Source organism: Dermacentor andersoni, chromosome 1, assembly GCF_023375885.2.
Source record: "Dermacentor andersoni chromosome 1, qqDerAnde1_hic_scaffold, whole genome shotgun sequence".
Classification (NCBI taxonomy): Eukaryota; Metazoa; Arthropoda; class Arachnida; order Ixodida; family Ixodidae; genus Dermacentor; species Dermacentor andersoni.
The window spans coordinates 173,618,743-173,638,301 of NC_092814.1; the positions used below are offsets into that span (position 1 = coordinate 173,618,743).

A 19,559-nucleotide genomic window follows, 5' to 3' on the forward strand; every position below is an offset into this window, starting at 1 on the left:
ACAAATTTAGCGTTTTTTAAATTTATTTCTTACAGTGTGGTTGGGGCTGCTGCGCTTGCCTCATCTCCTGCCTTTGTGCTCACTATGAAGGCGTACACGTTCCGCCGTTGTCAAAGGGGTTGGTTGAATATCCTTCTATCTTGTTGCCCGAGTCTACGTCCACGTGATTTTTTGGCCGTACTTGTCGAACTGAAGGGGGCGGAGGTGGGTGCGGAGAGCCGAACAAGCGTGAATATTTGCAGCATATTGCACATTTGCAGGTCTTACAACCACTGATGAATACCAGTTTGAGTCTCATAAGCTGCACCTTCTATGACATAGAGAGCTCTCTCAAACGATACCATTCCTGCTCGGATGGATAAAAGTGCTGTCGAGCGGCGCCTCTCTGTAAAGTTAGCTCCCATTGCGTCATGTGTGGCGATACCATCTCCGCACGCGATACATGTTTTCGTTGCATCAGTTTCAGCAAGCGACCCCCTCTGACCGTTTATTACAAGGCGTTTCGCGTCAAAAGTTGTTCCAAGGTGACCGCTCGAATTCGCAGTTAACCTGCACGCTCGTACGCGTGTAGTGTAGTAGGGAGCCACGCCGACATGGCCCGTTAGGTCAGGGCAGGTCGCACCAAATTCGGAGTCGGGCCGGTCCGATCGTGACAGGGGCAGAGCCGCTCGTCGATTCAGGGCCAGTTGTCTCACCTGCGAAGTGCGCCCTTCCGACGTTTGCCCATCGGCGAGCCCTCACGGTAGGCGTTCTCAGCGCGCCCGCGCTCCGTTTCCTCGGAGGCTGCCCTCTTGCTTTAGGTTTCGCGTGTTTCCGGTTTTTCCTTCCGAACGAAGGGCGCGCGCTGGCGCTCCCATTTGCGCGCGCGTTTTGGCGCGCTCGGCGTCGGCTATTGTTGCGCGTGACGCGTGCGCAGAGGCACCGAACGAGGAGCGCGCTGTCGAACCCGCCCCCCGCACCCCTCCTCCACGGCTCTCCTCCCGCCTTCCTCCTTGCCGACGCTGTCGCGTACATCGCAGGTCACCGGCGGCAGTCGGGCGTTCGGCGCCAGACGTGCGGTGTGCGCTGTGTCCCAGGACATTTCGCACCCTTTCTCTTTGCCGCTGTGCGGGCGTTGTGCGTACTACGAATCGGCGTCGTCGTACCGGTATCCGGGGCCTCCTCGGGACCTCGCGTGTGACCAAGTATCGCGAAGACACCGCAGCGCGCACCGAGTAGCGCCGCGCGCGCGTCTCCGGAGCGCGTGGTGCCGTCGACACGTGACAGCCTCTCTGCGGCCAGTGGCGCTCTTCGTTCGTGCGCGCGGAAATACGGTTGCAGCCGAGGGCGGTGTCCTCCAGGCCGAAATGGAAGGCCTCCCCCAAAGGACTGTCTTCCGCACCTGGGTCAGAGCGCGGCAAAGATCATGAGCTGTCTTTCTAGGCGGCGACCGTTACGCAAGCTCCGACGCGCGTACCAGCAGCCCGCCTAACCGCTGTCCCACCACGTGGGCTGCATTCGGTGCTGCCCCGACCTGGCGAAGCTCTTGGTTCCCTCGTGTGCGTACCACCTGGTGACATGTGATAGCGGGTGACAGCTGTGCTCGTATATCTCCCGATGCGCACAACGTGCCGTGCCGGGTGACGCGTGTGCTCTTGTGACAGACGGGTGCCGTCTGACGATGTTAGACGAAGACGACGAAGCAGTCAGCAGTTTTTCCTTGTGCGTTTCTTCGGTCCGCTGACCAATCAGCGTTTCTGAACGCCCGCACGCACAGCTTCAATGTCACGGCGGAAGCAATCCAACCCCAAGCCACTGAAAAGTGAGTAGCGAGCGCTGCACCCTGTTACGCCCAGCAATCCCTGCATCGAGTTGTGTTGTTCGTCGTGTCACGGTGACCGCGGCCGCTCCTGTGTTCGTTATGCACGTTTCTGGGTTCCTTACGGAGTACCATCAAGAAGAGAGTGAAAGGGGTGAAAGGGGTTTGCAGATCTGCCGCAAACTTATAAGTGGTATCGTTCGTCTCGTTTGTGCGTGCAGCGCAGTTACATGTGTAACCTGTCTTGATATGTTGCACTCAGTTCATCGCGCGAGCCGAATGGTATAAAGCTGGCAGACTCCGCGTGACGCGGGAACCCGTCGGGAGGAAGGAACACCGACTGGTCGTCGCTGTTCTTTCCTACGACGGGAAAGCTGCTTGGCCTTCTATATGCGCTGTTATAGCTAACCAGCCACGCGCAGGAAAGCCCTGCGCGTGGTTCGTCAGCCCCACCGACGCAGTCATGACCGTCACTGTTGCATCCCGTTGTGTGCACGGAGCAACAGTACGCTCACTCTTTTTTGATTCCTCACGTTTCCTTTTTGTTTCTTTGCTCAACGTGATTGAAATTTCGTCATGAATCTGCATGGCTTCGTCATCCCCACCGTTTCGCGAAGAGTTTTTACTGCATTGCATGTGTGTGTGTTTACTCGCATGGCGTGCTTGCTTCCCTCCTGACCGTGCGAGCTTGGGCGAATTCTGCTATTAACAAGCATGTACGTGAACAATGTAAAGCTTTGGAAGGCATCTACAATAGAACCATGATGCCATCGTTTGCTGCATACTCATGGTGTCTGCATACTCATCGTCTGCTGCATACTCACTGCGCGTTCATACAACGTCGTGACATTGAAAAGCCAGAAAGACGTGGCTGTTCAGGTTCTTCACAAGTACTAACAAAGCATTCAACTGCAGCTGCTTCTGCTGCTGCCTCTTTTCATGAAAGTATTTATTTTGACATAACCCACACACTCACAGTTTTCGTAGAATTCACTCGGGAATTCCTCATTTCTACACTGGGTCATCATATGTTGATGAGAGTAGACGAAGAGCTTCCATCATGGTTGGGCCTTTCATGCACACGCGCGAACGTGGTTTCACGACGCCCGTGAGACTTGATCGAACATAAATTCATTTTTATTTCACAAACTTGAGACATTCGCCAAGTGTTGCGTGTTTGTTAATGCCGCGCTTTGTGCGTAATCGTCAGTGCTCCAAGTGCTCTTGCGGAACTTCGAAGCGATGGATTCCTGCCGAAGGACGCTGGCGGCCGGGCAGCCTGCACGCCGGGCCTCCTCTTCTCGTTGCCTCTGTTTCGTGCCTTAACTGGGATGAAGGCGCTACATTACAATTTAACGAAATAATATGTAGCTCGATCTACGGAACGAACCGTCGCGGTGGCTTAGTGGCCGTGGCGCTGCGCTGCTAAGCACGAGGTCGCGGGATCAAATCCCGGCCGCGCCAACCGCATTTCGACGGGGCGAACTGCAAAAATGCCTGTGTCCCATCCATTAGGGGCACGTTAAAGATTCCCTGGTGCTGAAAAATTCATCCGGAGTTCCCCCACTATGGCGTGCCTCATAATCAAATCATGGTTTTGGCACGTAAAACTCTATAATTCATTCATTCATCTACGGAACACCAGCGACGTGGCAACGACTTTAGTTCTCAAATATTCAAGCGGAATCTCGAGTTAGTGTGGCAAAAGAAGAGCAACGCAATAGCGACGTCATTAAACGCTGCACCGACATTCAAAAGAAGTGTACTGATTCCGGATGCTGTCATTTACAAATGAGAAAGAAAAAAGCCCAACCGCGTGGTCCGGCGAACGCAATAACATTTGCTAAAAACAGGCGGATCGAGTGCACGTTACGTTACAGGAAGCGGGAACGTTACTGCTGTCTTTCCGTGGCCTTTTCGATACGCTCGGTCCTTCAACGCCCAACCAAGCGAATTCATTAAAGCATGCGGAAAATGCCCGGAGCAGTAATAAGGTAGCGCCTTCCAAGTGGGCTGCCAGCGCCGCTTTCACTTGAGCGGGTAAATGACGGCGCTCTTACGGGCGGAGGTCAGCCGCCCTACTTTTTTTGTCCACAGGTTTGTCGCGCACTGCTCGACGCCGAACGATGCGAGCACGGTCTGCACGTTGGCAGGCTGCGCGCTTTCCGGCTCCCGTGGGCCCAACTGCAATCGAGCCTCACGCAAGCCTCGCGCACAAACTGGTTGGCACCTGAATGGCTTGGCACTGACTGCCGCTTCGCGCGACAATCCTCGTGCGATAACCACCCTGCACTCCTTCTGGAGGGAAAAATGGTCTCAGCCCGTAGCAACGAATAAATTTATTCCACTGTATCTATCATCGCAGTATTAATAAATAACGGCCCTGTCCTTCTATTCTTGACACGAAGACGCAGTGCGACATTTTGCCCATGCATAAGCAACGGGCAGAACCCTCCAACACAGTCTGGTTACTGCCCCACAGTGCGCATCAAAATCTCGGTAATGTTCCGCAGTGTGCTGTTTCTGTCATTCAGCTGGAATTTCGCTTACATCCTCTTCTTGAATATCCTTTACGTAGCCTGCGTGTGTGCTATAACTGAGGGTCGTCGTATCCCTAAGACAGGCAACGATTTGAACAACCTGAGTCTCGTGCGATGTCTCCCACGTAACTATATTTTGCTCTTGGGTGTTTTTCTCACTGCTGCAGTACTCACTCGGGCAAATATACACCGATCGCTTTGTCACACTTATATCATCAGATTCCGTCACTGTGTGCTACCACCTCTGTCACACTTAGCCACCGCACTTAAGCTACAGCCAGGGAACTAGCTGCTCTGCGGGTAACTTTTGTTTCTATTCTAGGTCGAAGAGCTCAAGCAGTGGTCATCTTCACCGACTTACGAGAGGATATATATATATATATATTATTTTAACTGCTGGCTGTTCTCCTTTGACTACCTACAGTTGGAAGTCTTTCGTCGATATCTTAGCTTCTCCTGCTGCAGCCGCGCACCGGCAGCTCTCGTGCCTGTGCCGCATCTCTCGCATGGTAACGAGGATCACTGGATGCTATACTGTGCCGGAGTTGTACGATTCCTCGTCACGTCCGCACCGGCCGTCCCGCCGAAGGACCTTACTGCATTGTGCAATTTAGCTTTCGCAGCGCGTTCCATCCAGTTAGTATAACCTCCTTGGTTGCGCCATGTCTCTGCAGCTTTCTGAAAATCCCCCGCACAATAAGGGGAATTGTGCCAGTGTTTTAAAATTGTGCTGGTGATCTACAGGTTTTCCCCCGTGTTCTAGAGAGAGGGTGAGAAAGTTCCATCTGATGAAGCAGAGTGGTCAGTTGCCCGGCGCAGGCTACTGATGTCGAGTGCGAGCTGATTCTGGTGGGTTCGTTACCGAAATGGGGAGCATAATCACTAGTTTGCGTGGCAATTTCGGACGTTTGTCTGAACTCAAAGAGGAACCGAAGACGCCACTGCAGAATTATTGTGCTGACCCTCGGGTGTGATTCGGTTTAGAAACGACCATTTCCAATTCACGCCTGAAGGGCAGCGCAAAAAAAAAATCATTTAGAAAGCACAATTTTCTTTGGACCATCAACAGTATAACACTGAATACGGTGGTTCTCGTCAGATCACCGAAGTTAACAAGCATTTGGCCTCTTCAGTGCATGAGAATGAGACCACCTGCAAATGCTGACGGCTGCTGTTCTGCTGCAGAATAGTTCAGGTGACCTTCTTGAGTCGAGGCAGTCATGGTGCGCCTGCACCAACCGTTGCAAAGAAGTGTGTTAACTGTGCACACAGCGCTGAATATTGGCTCGGTGTGTATTTTCACAGCAAGTTGCGGTTTCTTTTATTTAGATTTCGCGAGCGTAACCACGAAAAGTTTTGCTCTTGTTTTGCTAAACTGGCGTGAGGCGCAGGGAGACACGACACTCTTCCCGTATCTGTGTGCTCTTCTTTATCACGAATGTTACACGTTCCGTCGTTTATCATACGTTTGATGCACGAGCTTGTTTATTTATTCTTTCTTATCCTGCCGTCGGATTCTGGGTACCGCACGCTGTTTTGACCTGTATAACCTTAAACCGCCCTTTGCGGCCCTAATTTGTCGAATCAGCGAGCGCAGAGCTGAAACTTATTTTGCTGCTTAAAATGCGCTCTTAGCTAGGCAACACATATCAGGCAACCGGACCGACTCGTTTTAGAGAGGGTAACTACATGTTAAGTTTTATTCGTTTACTCTATAGTGTTTGCTTCGCGCTGGTTTCAGGTGCAGTTGTGCCCTAAATGGTTTGCAAGACCAATTTCTGAAGAGTGCAAGTTTGCCGCTATTGCAATGTCACAAGGTGGTAGCCTAGCTTTGCGACGACGTTATTGGGCCTCCTACGAACTGGAAATGGTAGCGTAGAGCATTGACAGGTACCTTTCCCGCCGCCCCACTATACTCACGTGTATGCACTGCGTTAACACTCTTGTGTAGCATAGTTTAGGAGGAATCGAGATGCTTCGTCGCTAGCGCTTTCAGGCTCGTAGAGTGGACGTCAAGCTTAGCTGGGCTTGTGAAGTTACGCTGTTGCGATGCCGTGCACTCACGTGGTAAACTATGCTATAATCTCCTGCAAACAGTGGCATCATAAAAGTCATGCTAGGTCCATCATCCTCGCAATGACTTAGGATGGCTGATGCCATGGTTGCGAACTTCCATTCATTGTCACAACGTACTTGTGCTGAGGCGGAGCGTATCAGAGGCGATATTCAGTGTGGTCAGCCCAGCTTACGCTATCAGAGCTGTAAGGAAGTGTCTCTGGTGTGTCCCACTGCCGAACATGTTTCAGCGACTAACCAGCGTGTATACCATCGTGCTGGTCAGTATTTGTGTTGCCAAGAGCAACGGTATTGCTTGATGGGACGTCTTTCCCCAACAAAAAGGAGCAACGCTTTGGCGACATGTGTGACTGCATTTTGCTGCCCCGTTCTTTTTTACATGCATTTTTCGCGGCTGGTGCTATGGTACTATACGCACCGGCTTTCCCCCGCTTATTTTGTTTGCAAGACGCTCGAACTCGGCGTGTGCCCTGAGATTGCGACATCACATAGCCACTCTAAAAAGCTTCTGCCATCGGGAAAGACTACTCAAATCTGCCTCAAGGCGGCAGTGTGGTGCCCGCGTGCTTAGAGTTTCCTACTGAGAATGCACTAGAGGGAAATGTAAGTCCGCCGTCAGCATATGGCCTTTAAGTTCCCATGTGATTTATTGGCCCTACATTGATTTGCCTAAACATCATCCTTCTGGCTTCGTACGACCTAGTGGATTTTTGTATTAGCGTTTATGAAGCTTATGTTTCATATTAAATTCGTTGTACGGCAACAACGAGCCTCATTTAGCCTGTAGTTTCTACCATACGATTGTTTACAAAGATATTCCCGCAGACGTAATTGTTTAGAATAAAAAAAAAAATTTTACGCATAGTGACTGTTCCTTACCGATCATCATCTAGATTTAGCGACAGGTATACTCTAAATCCGGGATTTATGTGGCCACGGTAAATTATAGAAATAAGTAAAATTACCGTATGCGTAAAATACGTGCATGAAGAAACGCTGTCAGGCTAGCACGAAAAATACTTGAACCACAACAACTGTGCCCGCTTGGCACCTAACCAGTGATTGCTTCCACAGAGTAATGGGAACCAACGGGTGATTTTCTCTGTTAATAGCCCAGACCCCCCCTCTGGGTACGTGCCTGCTATGAGGTCAATATTTTCGTTCCTCCGCAGTAACGTCAGAACAGCCGCGCTAGCGCTAGCGATGAATCTCGACCACGAGAAGGAGCTTTTAATGACTTTTTGTAGCTGAATTAAAATTATTTTGAAATGTTTGCAGCGTCCAATACCTCGTTGTGGGTCTCCTCGCATACAGAAGCAGCCTACAACAGACTTCTTATAGCCTCAAAATTTGGTGTCTCAACCCCTTTAACTTTCCTTACAAATTGTGAAATTTGGAAATTCCTAAAAGGGATCACGTAAAGGACTCAGGAGTTACATTAACATCTAACCTTGGTTGGGAAACACATATAGCGGCTCGTTGTTCGAAAGTGCAAAGAAAGCTACCTTTTCTCAAAAGAAAACTACGTAACGCTCCACCTGAAGTGAAGTTAATCGCCTATAAGATGCTAATTAGACCAGCACTAGAATATGCTGACATCATTTGGAGCCCACAAGATTAATCAAGCAGATGCACCCAATCACTGTCATTACATGTAAGAAGAAAATTTAACATACGTAACATACGCCTGCCTTCACAAGTGGGAAGGTCTTAGCATAGAAAGGAGTGAAAAATAAAAACGTTGGAAAGGCTCTGCATTGGGTGCCATTACTTTCCTGTTGTGAAACAGGTCAGGAAGTGGTATGTAAATATTTTTATTTTATTAAGCGCGGTCCTGTAACACCGCAACAAAGTTCTCCATGTGCATCAAATCTTTCACTGCTGCCTGGCGTGCGGCGATGTCGCCACCTCAGACAACTAGCGCAGCGCACTGCGCACGAGGTAAAGTGCACGGGAAAAGGCGAGTTTCAATCTATACTCAGTTCAATTTCAAGCGTGATATGGCCTGGGTGTATTTTCCGTGGTCAAGAGAGCCATGCTAACAGAATTCGGGCACTGTATAGCGATGGTTATTGTAGTGCGAAACAACTGTGCTATCATCGTGCAGCTCGTTTGCGGACACGAGCGCACCCACGTCTCTCCTCAGCGGAGCCGCTTATTCGGCCGTTGCTTTACGCGTGGTCCTTCACCATAAACGTCCGCTGCTCTGCCACGTATCCATCGCAACGCGTCCCTCTGGCGCACGAAGTTAATCTCACACACGTGCAGAGCCGCCAACCAGTGATGATTAAGGCAACATTTCGTCGCCGTTAATTCTTGATGGAGGCAGGTTATGACAAACGAAGCCCACTTGTTTCCAACTTCTGTTTGGGCGTGTCACGTTGCCCAACTGTTGTCCCCCGAAAGTTCAGACAGTTACGATGTCCGCGTCCTTTTCCTTTTGTGTTTAAAACAACAATACTGCTCTTGCATGTTTCCCAATTCAATTCTTGGTCCCCCACTGTGACAGCGCTTTTTCTCGTGCGGTTGCGCGCAGTGTAACACCGGCCAGCTTAATGTCCATGCATTTAGAATGGGCTGTTATGGCGAATTCTCAGAGTGGCCAATTCAGCGCAGTAACCTGCGGACGTCTGCCTTAGTGACATGTACCTAATGATCGGCAACGTTGATCCAAGTGGCATCGTTAAATCTTTCCACTTAAACAGCGCCCTACGCCGGTTTCCTTGGGAACGACGACACATCCAGTTTCGCTCTGCTTCGCGAGTACTTTTTCAAGAAACCTGGCGCCACATTTAGTGGTCTATCTGAAGCCTTTCCGAGCTAAGCTTTCATCGCTGAAGGCGTACCGGCAGTCACCGCTCTCGGAATGTGCGCTTAATGCTTGAACAGCCTTTTCATATACTAGTTCTATAGTCGCATCTTTGGGTGCTTCCTACTATCCGCGTGCATATATAACATGCTGCCACTCCGAAACAGCACACGTATTCACAAAGGTTTTCGTCCGTAAGTGTTCTTTGCATTGTGCGGTCATGATCTCTAATGATATTTCCAGCGTCAGAATTGGCTGGAACTTTATTCTACGAATAATTCTAGCTTAATATCTTTTTTGGGAATACGGGCCAGCCGCGTCCATGTCATTATGCTGGACGGTCCACTCGGAGTGAGCGGTGGTGAACCGTGCCTAAGCGAATGTTATTTTGAAACATTTTTATTCCAAATATAATAAATCTTAGTCTCTCCTGAACTGTTTGTGCATCGAAGAACAATATCGGTTGGCAGTAATGAATCTGTTAACGGAACTGCTAATGCCGTTCTTATAAGCAATTCTACGCATCAGACAAGGCAAGTACTATAGCTACAAGCCGGGTTTCCATTGCGTTGATTATGGTTCGAGATTGCTTTTGTAAAGTGTGTGTGGGAGGGGGGGGGGGGGGGGGGGCAAGGGGCATAAAACGAATGATTAAGCAGTTTTACTAGCTACAGGTGCTTCCTGCTGTTAGACAGGTGTCAGTCGGGTTTGAGCGAATCGATGTTCTTTAATGTGCTCGTGATTTTTTAAAACCTTAGAAAGTTATACTTACATGGAAATATTCTGGGCCTACGTTCATGAAGCTAATTTCATTATATTGCTCTGTTCACTTCTGTAATGTGCTGCGTACAGAAGCGGCTGCTAACCCACATCCGTGAGCTCCCCTATAGTGTCAACCTTCGCGGTTCGCGCAGTATTTTCCGCATCGATGGCATTATATACTGCACAGGCACTTGTTCTTTGAACCGATCGCTCCTGCAGGTTACAGAACGAATGCATCATGGCGACACAAGGTTCCAAGCAGCTTCAAATCATGTCTGACCCGCTTTTGAAGCTGCAATACTTTATCTTGAAGGGTTTCTAAGCACGTTTCTCGTCGGTGCACTTACTGCACAGAGTGGGTGTCCACACGCAGGTTTTCTTGCTAAGGCCGGTAAGAATACAAGTGCGTCAAACGGTGCTAAATATCCCTTGAAAATGAAGTCTAATTCAGTTTAATGGTCGAAGTATGAACAGCCTCCTGCAGGAGGAAGCAGCTGCATCATAAATGTGGGCGAGAAGTTGACGTTTAAATAAAGCAGTTAACTGGGCAGTGCCTGCAGCTCAGGTTCTTGCGAATGTGTAATATATTAAGCTTCAATTTATTTGATTACTTAGGTACCCTGCCCTAAGGAATGAGTGAATTCTGGGGTTTAACGTGCCAAAACCACGATCTGATTATGACGTACGCCGTAGTGGGGGACTCCGGAAATTTGGCCCACCTGGAGTTCTTTAACGTGCATCTAAACCTAAGTACACGGGTGTTTTCGCATTTCTCCCCCATGGAAATGCGGCCGCCGTGGCCGGGATTCGATCCCGTGACCTCGTGCTTAGCACACCAACACCATAGCCACTAAGCAACCACAGCGGATACTTCTTTTTTTAGCGTGTACCAGATCTATGCGCATTGACGCTTTTGAATTTTGAATTTCGCCACCGTTTAATCAGAGTCGCCATGGCAGGTAATCGAACCCACAACAGCGCTTAGCAGTACAAGCGTGTAGCCAGCACGGCGAGTAGACGCAGCGAAAAAAAAAATGTAGAGGCGTGGCAATATATGTTCACCGGACACTGGCCAGATGGTGTTCCGGCTGCTTCAGCTTCCTAAAAGATCTGCTGATGCGAGCCGCTTGGGCTAGGACAGAAATGAGACGCCATTCTGAACAGCAACAGATGCGCGCCCGTTTCATGGCTTACTAGAACCTGATAAGCGAGCTTCCTTATCACAGCAACGACCCACGGCAGCATTCCAATGCATACGGCAGGCACAGTTGTGCACATACGTATATGCATGTATATATAGAATACGGAGGGATTGGGAACGCTTGCCTCGTTATCAACGCTGGTTAGAGAGCATCGTTATCGGGTAACGTTCCCTGCATGGATGGATGAATGGATAAAACTTTATTGGATCCATTTAAATGTGGTTGGGCCCCTAGACGTCCGGGAGCCCCCTGGCCCACATCTCTAGGCAAGCACGGTCCACTAGCAAGAGCTGGTCATCCGAGCAAGTGGCCCGAAGAATGGCCTCCCACGAGGAAAAGGAAGGGTTGGGACTGGGCTATACCGCCATGGGCGTGGGGCAGCTCCACAAATAGTGGAGAAGATCTGCCCGGGACGCTCGGCAGGTGGTGCATTGTGGGTTACGGAGACATGGTAAAATAAATGTGCCAGATATGGAGAAATAAATGCTTTGGTCTGGATCTGGCGCCAGATTGAACTCTGATGGGCGGTAAGGGAATGGTGAGGGGGACGTAAATCTCGTCTGCCATCCCTGTAATATGTGGTATTTTTTTTTGTAATATTTCCCTGCATGATTCCTCCGCTAGCTATTGGCTATGCGATCTGGCGCTGCCGTTAGCATGGAAAGCTTGTGCGTCTATACATGAACTTGAGAGAAAGAAACGAAGAAGGAAAGGGTAAAAATTAAAATTAAATTATGGGGTATCACGTGCCAAAACCAGTTTCTGACTATGAGGCACGCCGTAGTGGAGGACTCCGGAAACTCCGGATCGAATCCCGCCGTGGCCGGGATTCGATCCCGCGACCTCGTGCTCAGCAGCCCAACACCATAGCCACTGAGCAACCACGGCGGGCATGCGCCCTGCGACACTCTCCACAGCAGGCACCGAGCCGCCAGACGGCGCGCGCATGCACACGGCCACGGGCTCGCATGATCTCCAAATTTATGAACGCGACTGTACCCCAAAAAGTAACGAAATAGTTATAGTAATGTTGGGGTTAGGGAAAGCGCCAGAACTTGTTCCAGTAACACTCGGTGCATGCGAAACTGCGTCACAGCACCCTGTGCGACCAGCGTGCCCAAAAAATAACCGAAATAAGTTAAAATAATGTTGGGCTCATAGAAAGCGTCGCAAACATCTCGCAGTACGAGTCATTATAATTCAACTTACTGTAACTGTGCCACGAGGGCCGAGCTGTTTGCGCTAACTGTGTCAAAAGTCTAGGTTCCGTGCCGTAAGCCTAATTGCTTGAAATGCGTCGCAGACTGTCGAACAATATTTCTCACGTCATAATACCGTAGTTCAATAGTGCAGTGGGGCCATGTAGAAGTTTAGAAGGAACGCAAGAATTCGCCGGGAACCCACCATACCAGGCTAAATAAAAAAATAGAAATACGGGCAGACGGGTCGCCGAACAGGCCAACGCTCAGATGCGCAGCCGGTCTCGCGCGCTTCGGCGGTGTGTCTGGCGAATGACGCATGCATCTGGCTCGTCATTCGACGATTCGCCTGTCGCTAGGCAACGGAAGTAAGCCGCAAAGTTTAATTTAATTTATACGCAGATATTTTTACTTTTTTCGGGAAACAATAAGAAAAGAACGAAACAATTTCCGTTAACCTCATTTCACATTCTCATTTTCTTTTTTCGACGCTTGCGGCACCAAACGGTCGGCGTTAATACTAGCGTGACGTATTTCCTGTTGCCAGTTTTCGCCGAGCGTCCCCTCTTCGTGAATTTCTTTCGCTATGGTTGTAGGCAGCTGGGCCGGCGGCTCCCGTCGGATGACGGCGCAAATGCATGCTGCTGACCTTGCTCACCTAACGCACGCTTGACAGCAGCACGACACCACTGCGCAGGCGCTCCGTCACGTGGCTTTTTTTTTCATATTTCGCGGCTTTTCTATGCAATCGGGAAAAAAGGACTACGTGAGACGTATCGTACAGGAAACAACTCGATCGGTGGTTTCTGAAGATGCTCTACAAATCTGCCTATCACACTTGGGGTCCTCAGGCAATAATGAAGAAGTTGGTTAATTAAACTTAATTAATGATTGAGTTGTTGGGAAAACAGGAAATCGTCTGAGTTTCTATAGGCCAGTGCAAATAGTATGCGTTCGGTTCAATTAACTTCCGACGTGCCTTTCATTTTTAAAACCTCGGCTCAATTTATGTGGGACACGCCGTATATGTGCAAGTAACCGACGAAACCAAGTGTGATTCTGGTATGTGCGCTTTTTTCACCTGTTGCGATTGCGCGTTCGTACAGAGCCTCTTTCTGCGCTCACCTCTGCACCATCCATGAAAGGGACGTTAAAGAGAAACTGTAAATCACTTTAGAACGATGGAGTATTCTTTTACAACTCTACTTTCGTTATTTTGGCGTTACGAGGTTGATTGCTGTTAGAGAAAATGAACGTCCAACTTTCATGTTTTACTTTCACGTCGAAAGCCCCGAGCCGATGCGTCAGTGTGACATCACTGATTTCAATTTGTCTCCTATTTGGGCCGCTGTTGGCGCAGTAAAAGTTCGCTAGTCAATTCCAGTCTCTGGCTCCAATACAACACGACGCAGTCCATGTCTATCGATAAAAAGTTAACGAGGTCCTAGCAGACGCGGTCTAAATGCACGGCGGGCTGGAACCTCAAGGCGGCGGCGTCTCCCGTCTTTCTCTTCGTAGCTTGCCAAGCCTTGTCTAGCGGTAAGAGTGGCCCAATTGGCATTGCACGAAGGAAATAAACTAGGAGAGAGCGTTGCGTCACGCAGCCGGTCTTCGCGAGCCAACCCTCCGCGAATCCCTTTCGCCTCAAAAAGTCGGCCCACCGCGTGAGCCTGATTTCGGCGAACTCGACCCAGTGTGCTTGATTCGTGGCAGCTTTTACTCGACGCGCACTTGTTTACGTGCTGTGCGTGCCAACCGCTCTTGTGCACATTTTTTCTCCCCATATGTTTTTTTTCTCCCGGTAGTTGGGTCGTTTATTGTTAATGTATTCATGTATGTGTATGCATTGCAACGTGCGCATGTGGTCGCCGCACGTTGCTGTCGCGCGCCCGTGGTATTTTCAGAAGATCGCGCGCGGCTATAGCGCCGCGGTAGAAGACAGCTTGCCGCGACATGGTCCCTTATGAAGCCAACTTTCCCTGACTTGCAGTTTTGCTTTCTTTGTGCTAAGAAGGGTGATTTACTAATGCAACCCAACTTGTTTCTTTAGTGTCCCGCTAATGCCATCGTCATCGTCATCATCCCTCTGTCCCTTGCTGCACTCCGCCACATTGTGGAGGTGAAGTGAGTGAGAAGAGGGAAAGGAAGGGGCCAGAATGAGGGAAACAACATTTATGTTATAAGTGGCACATGACTAAATTGCGTACGGAAAGAGATTTTCCGTAACCTCCATCCCGCACTGCGCGTCAAGACAGTGGCCAGCCTGCGGAGGATGGACGTTTCTTTTTCCTTTGACATTTTCAGAAAAAAAGAGTATATCGGACGCGGCAGTAGGACGGCAGAACTGGCCGTGTTTATTTTTCCTTATTCCTTTTCTTTCTTTTTCTTCGTTTTCCTTTTTTTTTTTAATATGAGCGAAACTTCAGCCATTTCAAGACCTGTCGCGGAAAGAACCAGGACATATTTGCGCACGAGAGAGAACGCAAGTGCACAGACGGGGCGTGGTGCTTTGGGATTATCTTTGACGGCCCGTTAAGAAAATAATTAGTAACATCTGCGCGGATCAGTGTTTTAGCCGGAATATAAACGTTACATCAGTACTCTGCGCGCTATCATACGTGCCGCGACTTAGCAACACAATAGTGCCGCAGCTCGCGCCAGCGCCTGGTCCCGTGATGACAAGGGAGTTCCGCAATGGTTGAATCTGCGGACTATTAGGCGTTGTCGTCGAGGGGGGGGGGGGGTCACGAGATCATTCACTTTCCATCAAATGAGCCTTTGCGGCCCACATATCTAGCCTATGCGTTCGCGGTGTTCTCTACCGCGCCGTCGTTAATATGCCCCTCGCTATACTACAAGCATTCAGCGCAGCGTCGGTTTCTTTCAGCGTTCCTTATGAGGCATCCGTGCGGCGCCACCGCATGGGCGAGGCATGGCTCTATACGATGGCTCATTTTTCAGGGCGTCCCGAGACAGCCATTTGCTACGCCGATATGACGTGTCTAGACTAGACGTGCGGCTCCTCGCAGCTCGCGAGTAAGATGCGCAGTGTTTAAAAAAAAAAGAAATTAAAGGAAAGAAGGGCCGGGGTAAAGACGAGCGCTTCGGAAACCTTGACGCGTCTTTTGCCCTTAGCCTATCACTGATGGACGTGTTTTGCAGGGCTGGCCGGAGATACCTTCCTGGGAGCGGCTCCGCTGGCCTCCGATAGTGGGAGCACAGAGGAGACAGATATGCAACTGCGATAGCGAGTTCTTCACCTAGCTTCGCGGGTGGACGATTACAGATGCTCCCTTCGGAGGTCTCCTGCGCTGCTGCTCTCTCGCCTGACGCTTGCAGCCCGTTTCGCTGCATGTGTACATAGATACGCGCACGCATTGTTGTGTTTTTGTTTCCAGCGCTTTTCGAGGGTGTCTTTTTTCTCTCTTGTCCGCGGCGGGTTCGTGCTCTTTCCGAATCCCCCGGCCGTTCGCGCGCATTGATATGACTTAAACGGGCGATACGGAGGCGGCGCAGCAGTGCTCGCTGCGGGCGTACCCATTTATCGGCCATCTTGCGCGAGCAAGCAGACGTTCCTGGAGGCGCGCAAGTGCCTCCGTGTCTGCGCCGAATCTGAGACGAATGCTATGCGTGTGTTTTGTATGTGCCCCGCGCGGGATCTTGCTTGCAGGCGCGAGTTATCGGCGGCTCTCGATACGGCCTGATAAGGCTTGCGCCACGGGGGCTTCGAATACTCCCCGCGAGTGTGCCCACGCTTCGCAGTGGCGACTTTAAGTGGTCTACCGGCGCCCAGCCGACGAGTTTTTTCTTCCTTTTCACTGTGCTGCCTTTTGCCGATTGGCGTTTTATGACCGCTCGCGCCCTGACGTTGGCCAGGGCGTCGGCAGTGACGCGGGCAGGCCACTATTTGTCGCGTATCGCCATGACCCCGCATTTATTTCTCACAGTAGGGGTCACTGCAGCAGCGGCGCAGCCTCGCTGACGTGTGTTCGCATTTACGTGCACGTGCGTGCCTTCGAGATACGGGGCCCGGGCAGTGCATATTCACGGGAAGGCTATACGGCGCCACAGTGTTGTACACATGACGATATCGTTATTCATAAGGGCTCAAAAGTATTGGACCGCTTATCAAAAAAAATTTCAGCCGAACTCATCTCTGTAGCTATACGCAGATCGGCGGGCATCGCGTAGCCGCACATTCTTGCCCCTCGAGGAGTGAAGATTCGAAACCTCGTTTGGCTTGCCTACGCGGCGACGATGGCCGTACGACGTCACCTTTGGACATGCATGGTACCCCGCTTCCTTTCGGGCGGTTGTTAAATTCCTTGGCGTGAGCAACATAGGGCAAAACTATCGGATGAGACGAAAGCCAAGATGAGAACTGCCCGTCACGTGCTTTGCGAGGCTATGTAGAGAATGTGCATTGATCCGAAAGAGAGAGAGACGAAACAGTGAAGGCGCCGTTATCTCTACGGTGGGAGTATTGTCCTCCTGTGTGGGGCAGACTACGTAGCAGGAACGCCTTCTAAAGAGGGAAGGCGCACTTTAATTCAACGCGTCGAGTACAGTTTGTGGGCTGTCGCGTTCGCAGCATATGTTTATGTGACCGTATCCCGGCTTTAAGGGAGCCGCACTTTTGAGGCGCAATCGAAAAGTGATCCCCTATAAGGTGTCCATACTCTCAGTGGTTTCTTCAGAAAATGCTTGGCAGTGCACGAAGGCCCAGAAGCGCTTTAGTTGCGCTTTTGAAGATACACTAGCCTATCTGACCGCTTGTGAGTGAACGACGAACGATTGAGCGTATGTGTGCGTGCTATGAACTTTGTGTGTGTGTGTGTGTGTGTGTGTGTGTGTGTGTGTGTGTGTGTGTGTGTGTGTGTGTGTGTGTGTGTGTGTGTGTGTGTGTGTGTGTGTGTGTGTGTGTGTGTGTGTGTGTGTGTGTGTGTGTGTGTGTGTGTGTGTGTGTGTGTGTGTGTGTGTGTGTGTGTGTGTGTGTGTGTGTGTGTTCTTTGTTATTTTTTTTATAAAGCAGGGTAGCCCACCTGGGTCAGCTTGGTTATATTGCCTTAGCCTTATCACATTTCTCTCTCTCTATGAAATAATTTCAAAGAGCATACTTGAACTTGCGAGCTACTAAGCTTATAACTGTACGACCGCCGGCAACACTGAATTTTTTTATTTAATACGAATGTGCGTGTGCACGTGTATATATAAATATATATATCTATATATATATATATATATATATATATATATATATATATATATATATATATATAGAGAGAGAGAGAGAGAGAGAGAGAGAGAGAGAGAGAGACCAAGGACAACATAGGGGAGGAAATTGTATTTACTAGTTTAATTAAAGAAATTATAAATTAATGGAAATGAAAGTGGATGAAAAAAACTTGCCGCAGGTGGGGAACGAGCCCACGTCTTCGCATTACGCGTACGATGCTCTTACCAATTGAGCTACTGTGGCGCCGTTTACCCATCCACTTTCCTGGGTATATATATATGTGTGTGTGTGGGGGGGGGGGGGGGGGGTTATTGCGACATGCCTCTGCAAAACTCGTCATTTACTGTGTGCGGTCATTTATTTATTCTGGTTGGACGTGTCATCCAATGCGTCCTTTCTGCCTGTGCTGTGCATCGCCTAGACAGGTGTTGCAAGAAAACTGACAACACAAGAGGATTGCAACGACACTCCTCGAGGGAGCCGGAAGGCTGCAAGGAGAAGAAGCATGTAAGCGTCACGCAAGTGCCAGGCTGTACCACTAGACTGCGACTATGTAGTAGAGAACGTGGCAATAACACACAGCTTGAAGGCAGCGCCACGTTGTAGCAAAACCTATTCGTGCAGTTGCAAGGAAGAAAAAGAAAGATGATAGTAATAAAGAAATAGAGGCTCAAAACACTATTGCTAGCGAAGGAAAAATAAATCATTTAATGAAATACAGAGCGTTCTTGGCAGCGGCTGAGGCGTAATTATTCATCGTTACCCCGCCGTGAGACGGCAACCGATTCCGTTACGACGTCTGACCGCCGTGTGTCGGCTCGTGTAATCTCTGCACGACTTTACGTGCTGTAAAGCCTACGTATATATTTCCTGGTGCAAGAGAAACAACGACGCTTGTTTCTGGCCTGCACGATCTTTGTATCGGCATGCCATAACTTCAGGACATGTTCCGAGTGGAACATACGATGGCACACCAATCCAAGGGGTCGCTTGGGATGCGCACGTCGGCCCTGCTGCCTTCGGGTGTGTGGAGCGCACGGCCTCGCTGTGGCTGTGTGTCGCCTGTGCCTGAAGGCTGACATCGATTGGTGCGGCTGTGAACCGTGTACAAGCCGGCCTCCTTGTTCGCGGTTCTCTGCCGGGTTACGCTGAGCCACGTCGAGAAAGGTATGCACATCTCGGTGCAAACTACTTGAAGGTAATTCCAGTGTGGTCGCTGTCCTGCAAACCTGTGTTCTTACGCTTTTCTTTTCAACGACTGTATAAATAGTCGCGCACTGGAGTAGGTATTTGTCAACGCTTGTCATTTTATTTAAAGGCTGAAGTGGTTTTTCGCCTGGTTGAAGTTTTTATATTGGAGGTGGGGGAATGGCAAAATTCCACAGAGGCCGTAGCGAAATCCTAGCCATTACATTCTAAAGTTGGTATCGTCTATTCAGCATTCATAAAATTATCATAAAAGAAGACTGAAGGGGAAGCGGAGTTGGAGCCATGCGGCCCCTGCGGGCAGCCTTATTCCCAGTACTTAAAGTGTGTGGGACTCGCGAGATGCTAGACTCTCTCCCCACTCCGAACACGAGAATAATTTTGGTCGGTTGGGGAGCATCTGAAAAATCGGAGATGAAGCGCGAAATACATCGGCAGCGTCCATTTGAGACCTTACCAAGTGCCTGACAGACAAGAAGCGTATTTTCTCCGCTATTTTTCATTAGTAATTGCCTTGCGATAACCCGAGCGAAATTTTCACGGAGAATGGAAAACTAAAAAGAAAAAAAGGAGAGAACCGAGCCAAGGGAAGGAAGGGACGTTAATCAGTAAAAATAAGGAATGGGATATGGGAACTGAGAGATGAAGGTGAGGGAGATGGGGGGGGGGGGCGAAAGGTGTGACGTGGCCGCATATGTGAGAGCAAAGAAGCCTGATGACATCTCGGGTGT

General features: G+C 49.8%; 1 protein-coding gene and 1 non-coding gene across 2 annotated transcripts in view; one reads left to right on the plus strand and one right to left on the minus strand.

Moving 5' to 3' along the window:
• Nucleotides 1–1,033: 1,033 nt before the first annotated feature.
• Nucleotides 1,034–19,559, plus strand: part of ush (Zinc finger protein ush) — a 491,478-nt gene continuing 472,952 nt past the window's right edge. Inside the window, exon 1 of the mRNA XM_050194693.2 lies at nucleotides 1,034–1,801. Within this exon, the coding sequence (XP_050050650.1) occupies nucleotides 1,762–1,801 (40 nt within the window). The 5' untranslated portion in view covers nucleotides 1,034–1,761. The remainder of the gene's footprint in view (nucleotides 1,802–19,559) is intronic.
• On the minus strand, nucleotides 17,793–17,865 carry TRNAT-CGU (transfer RNA threonine (anticodon CGU)). The gene has a single exon. It is a non-coding gene; the product is annotated as a tRNA-Thr (tRNA).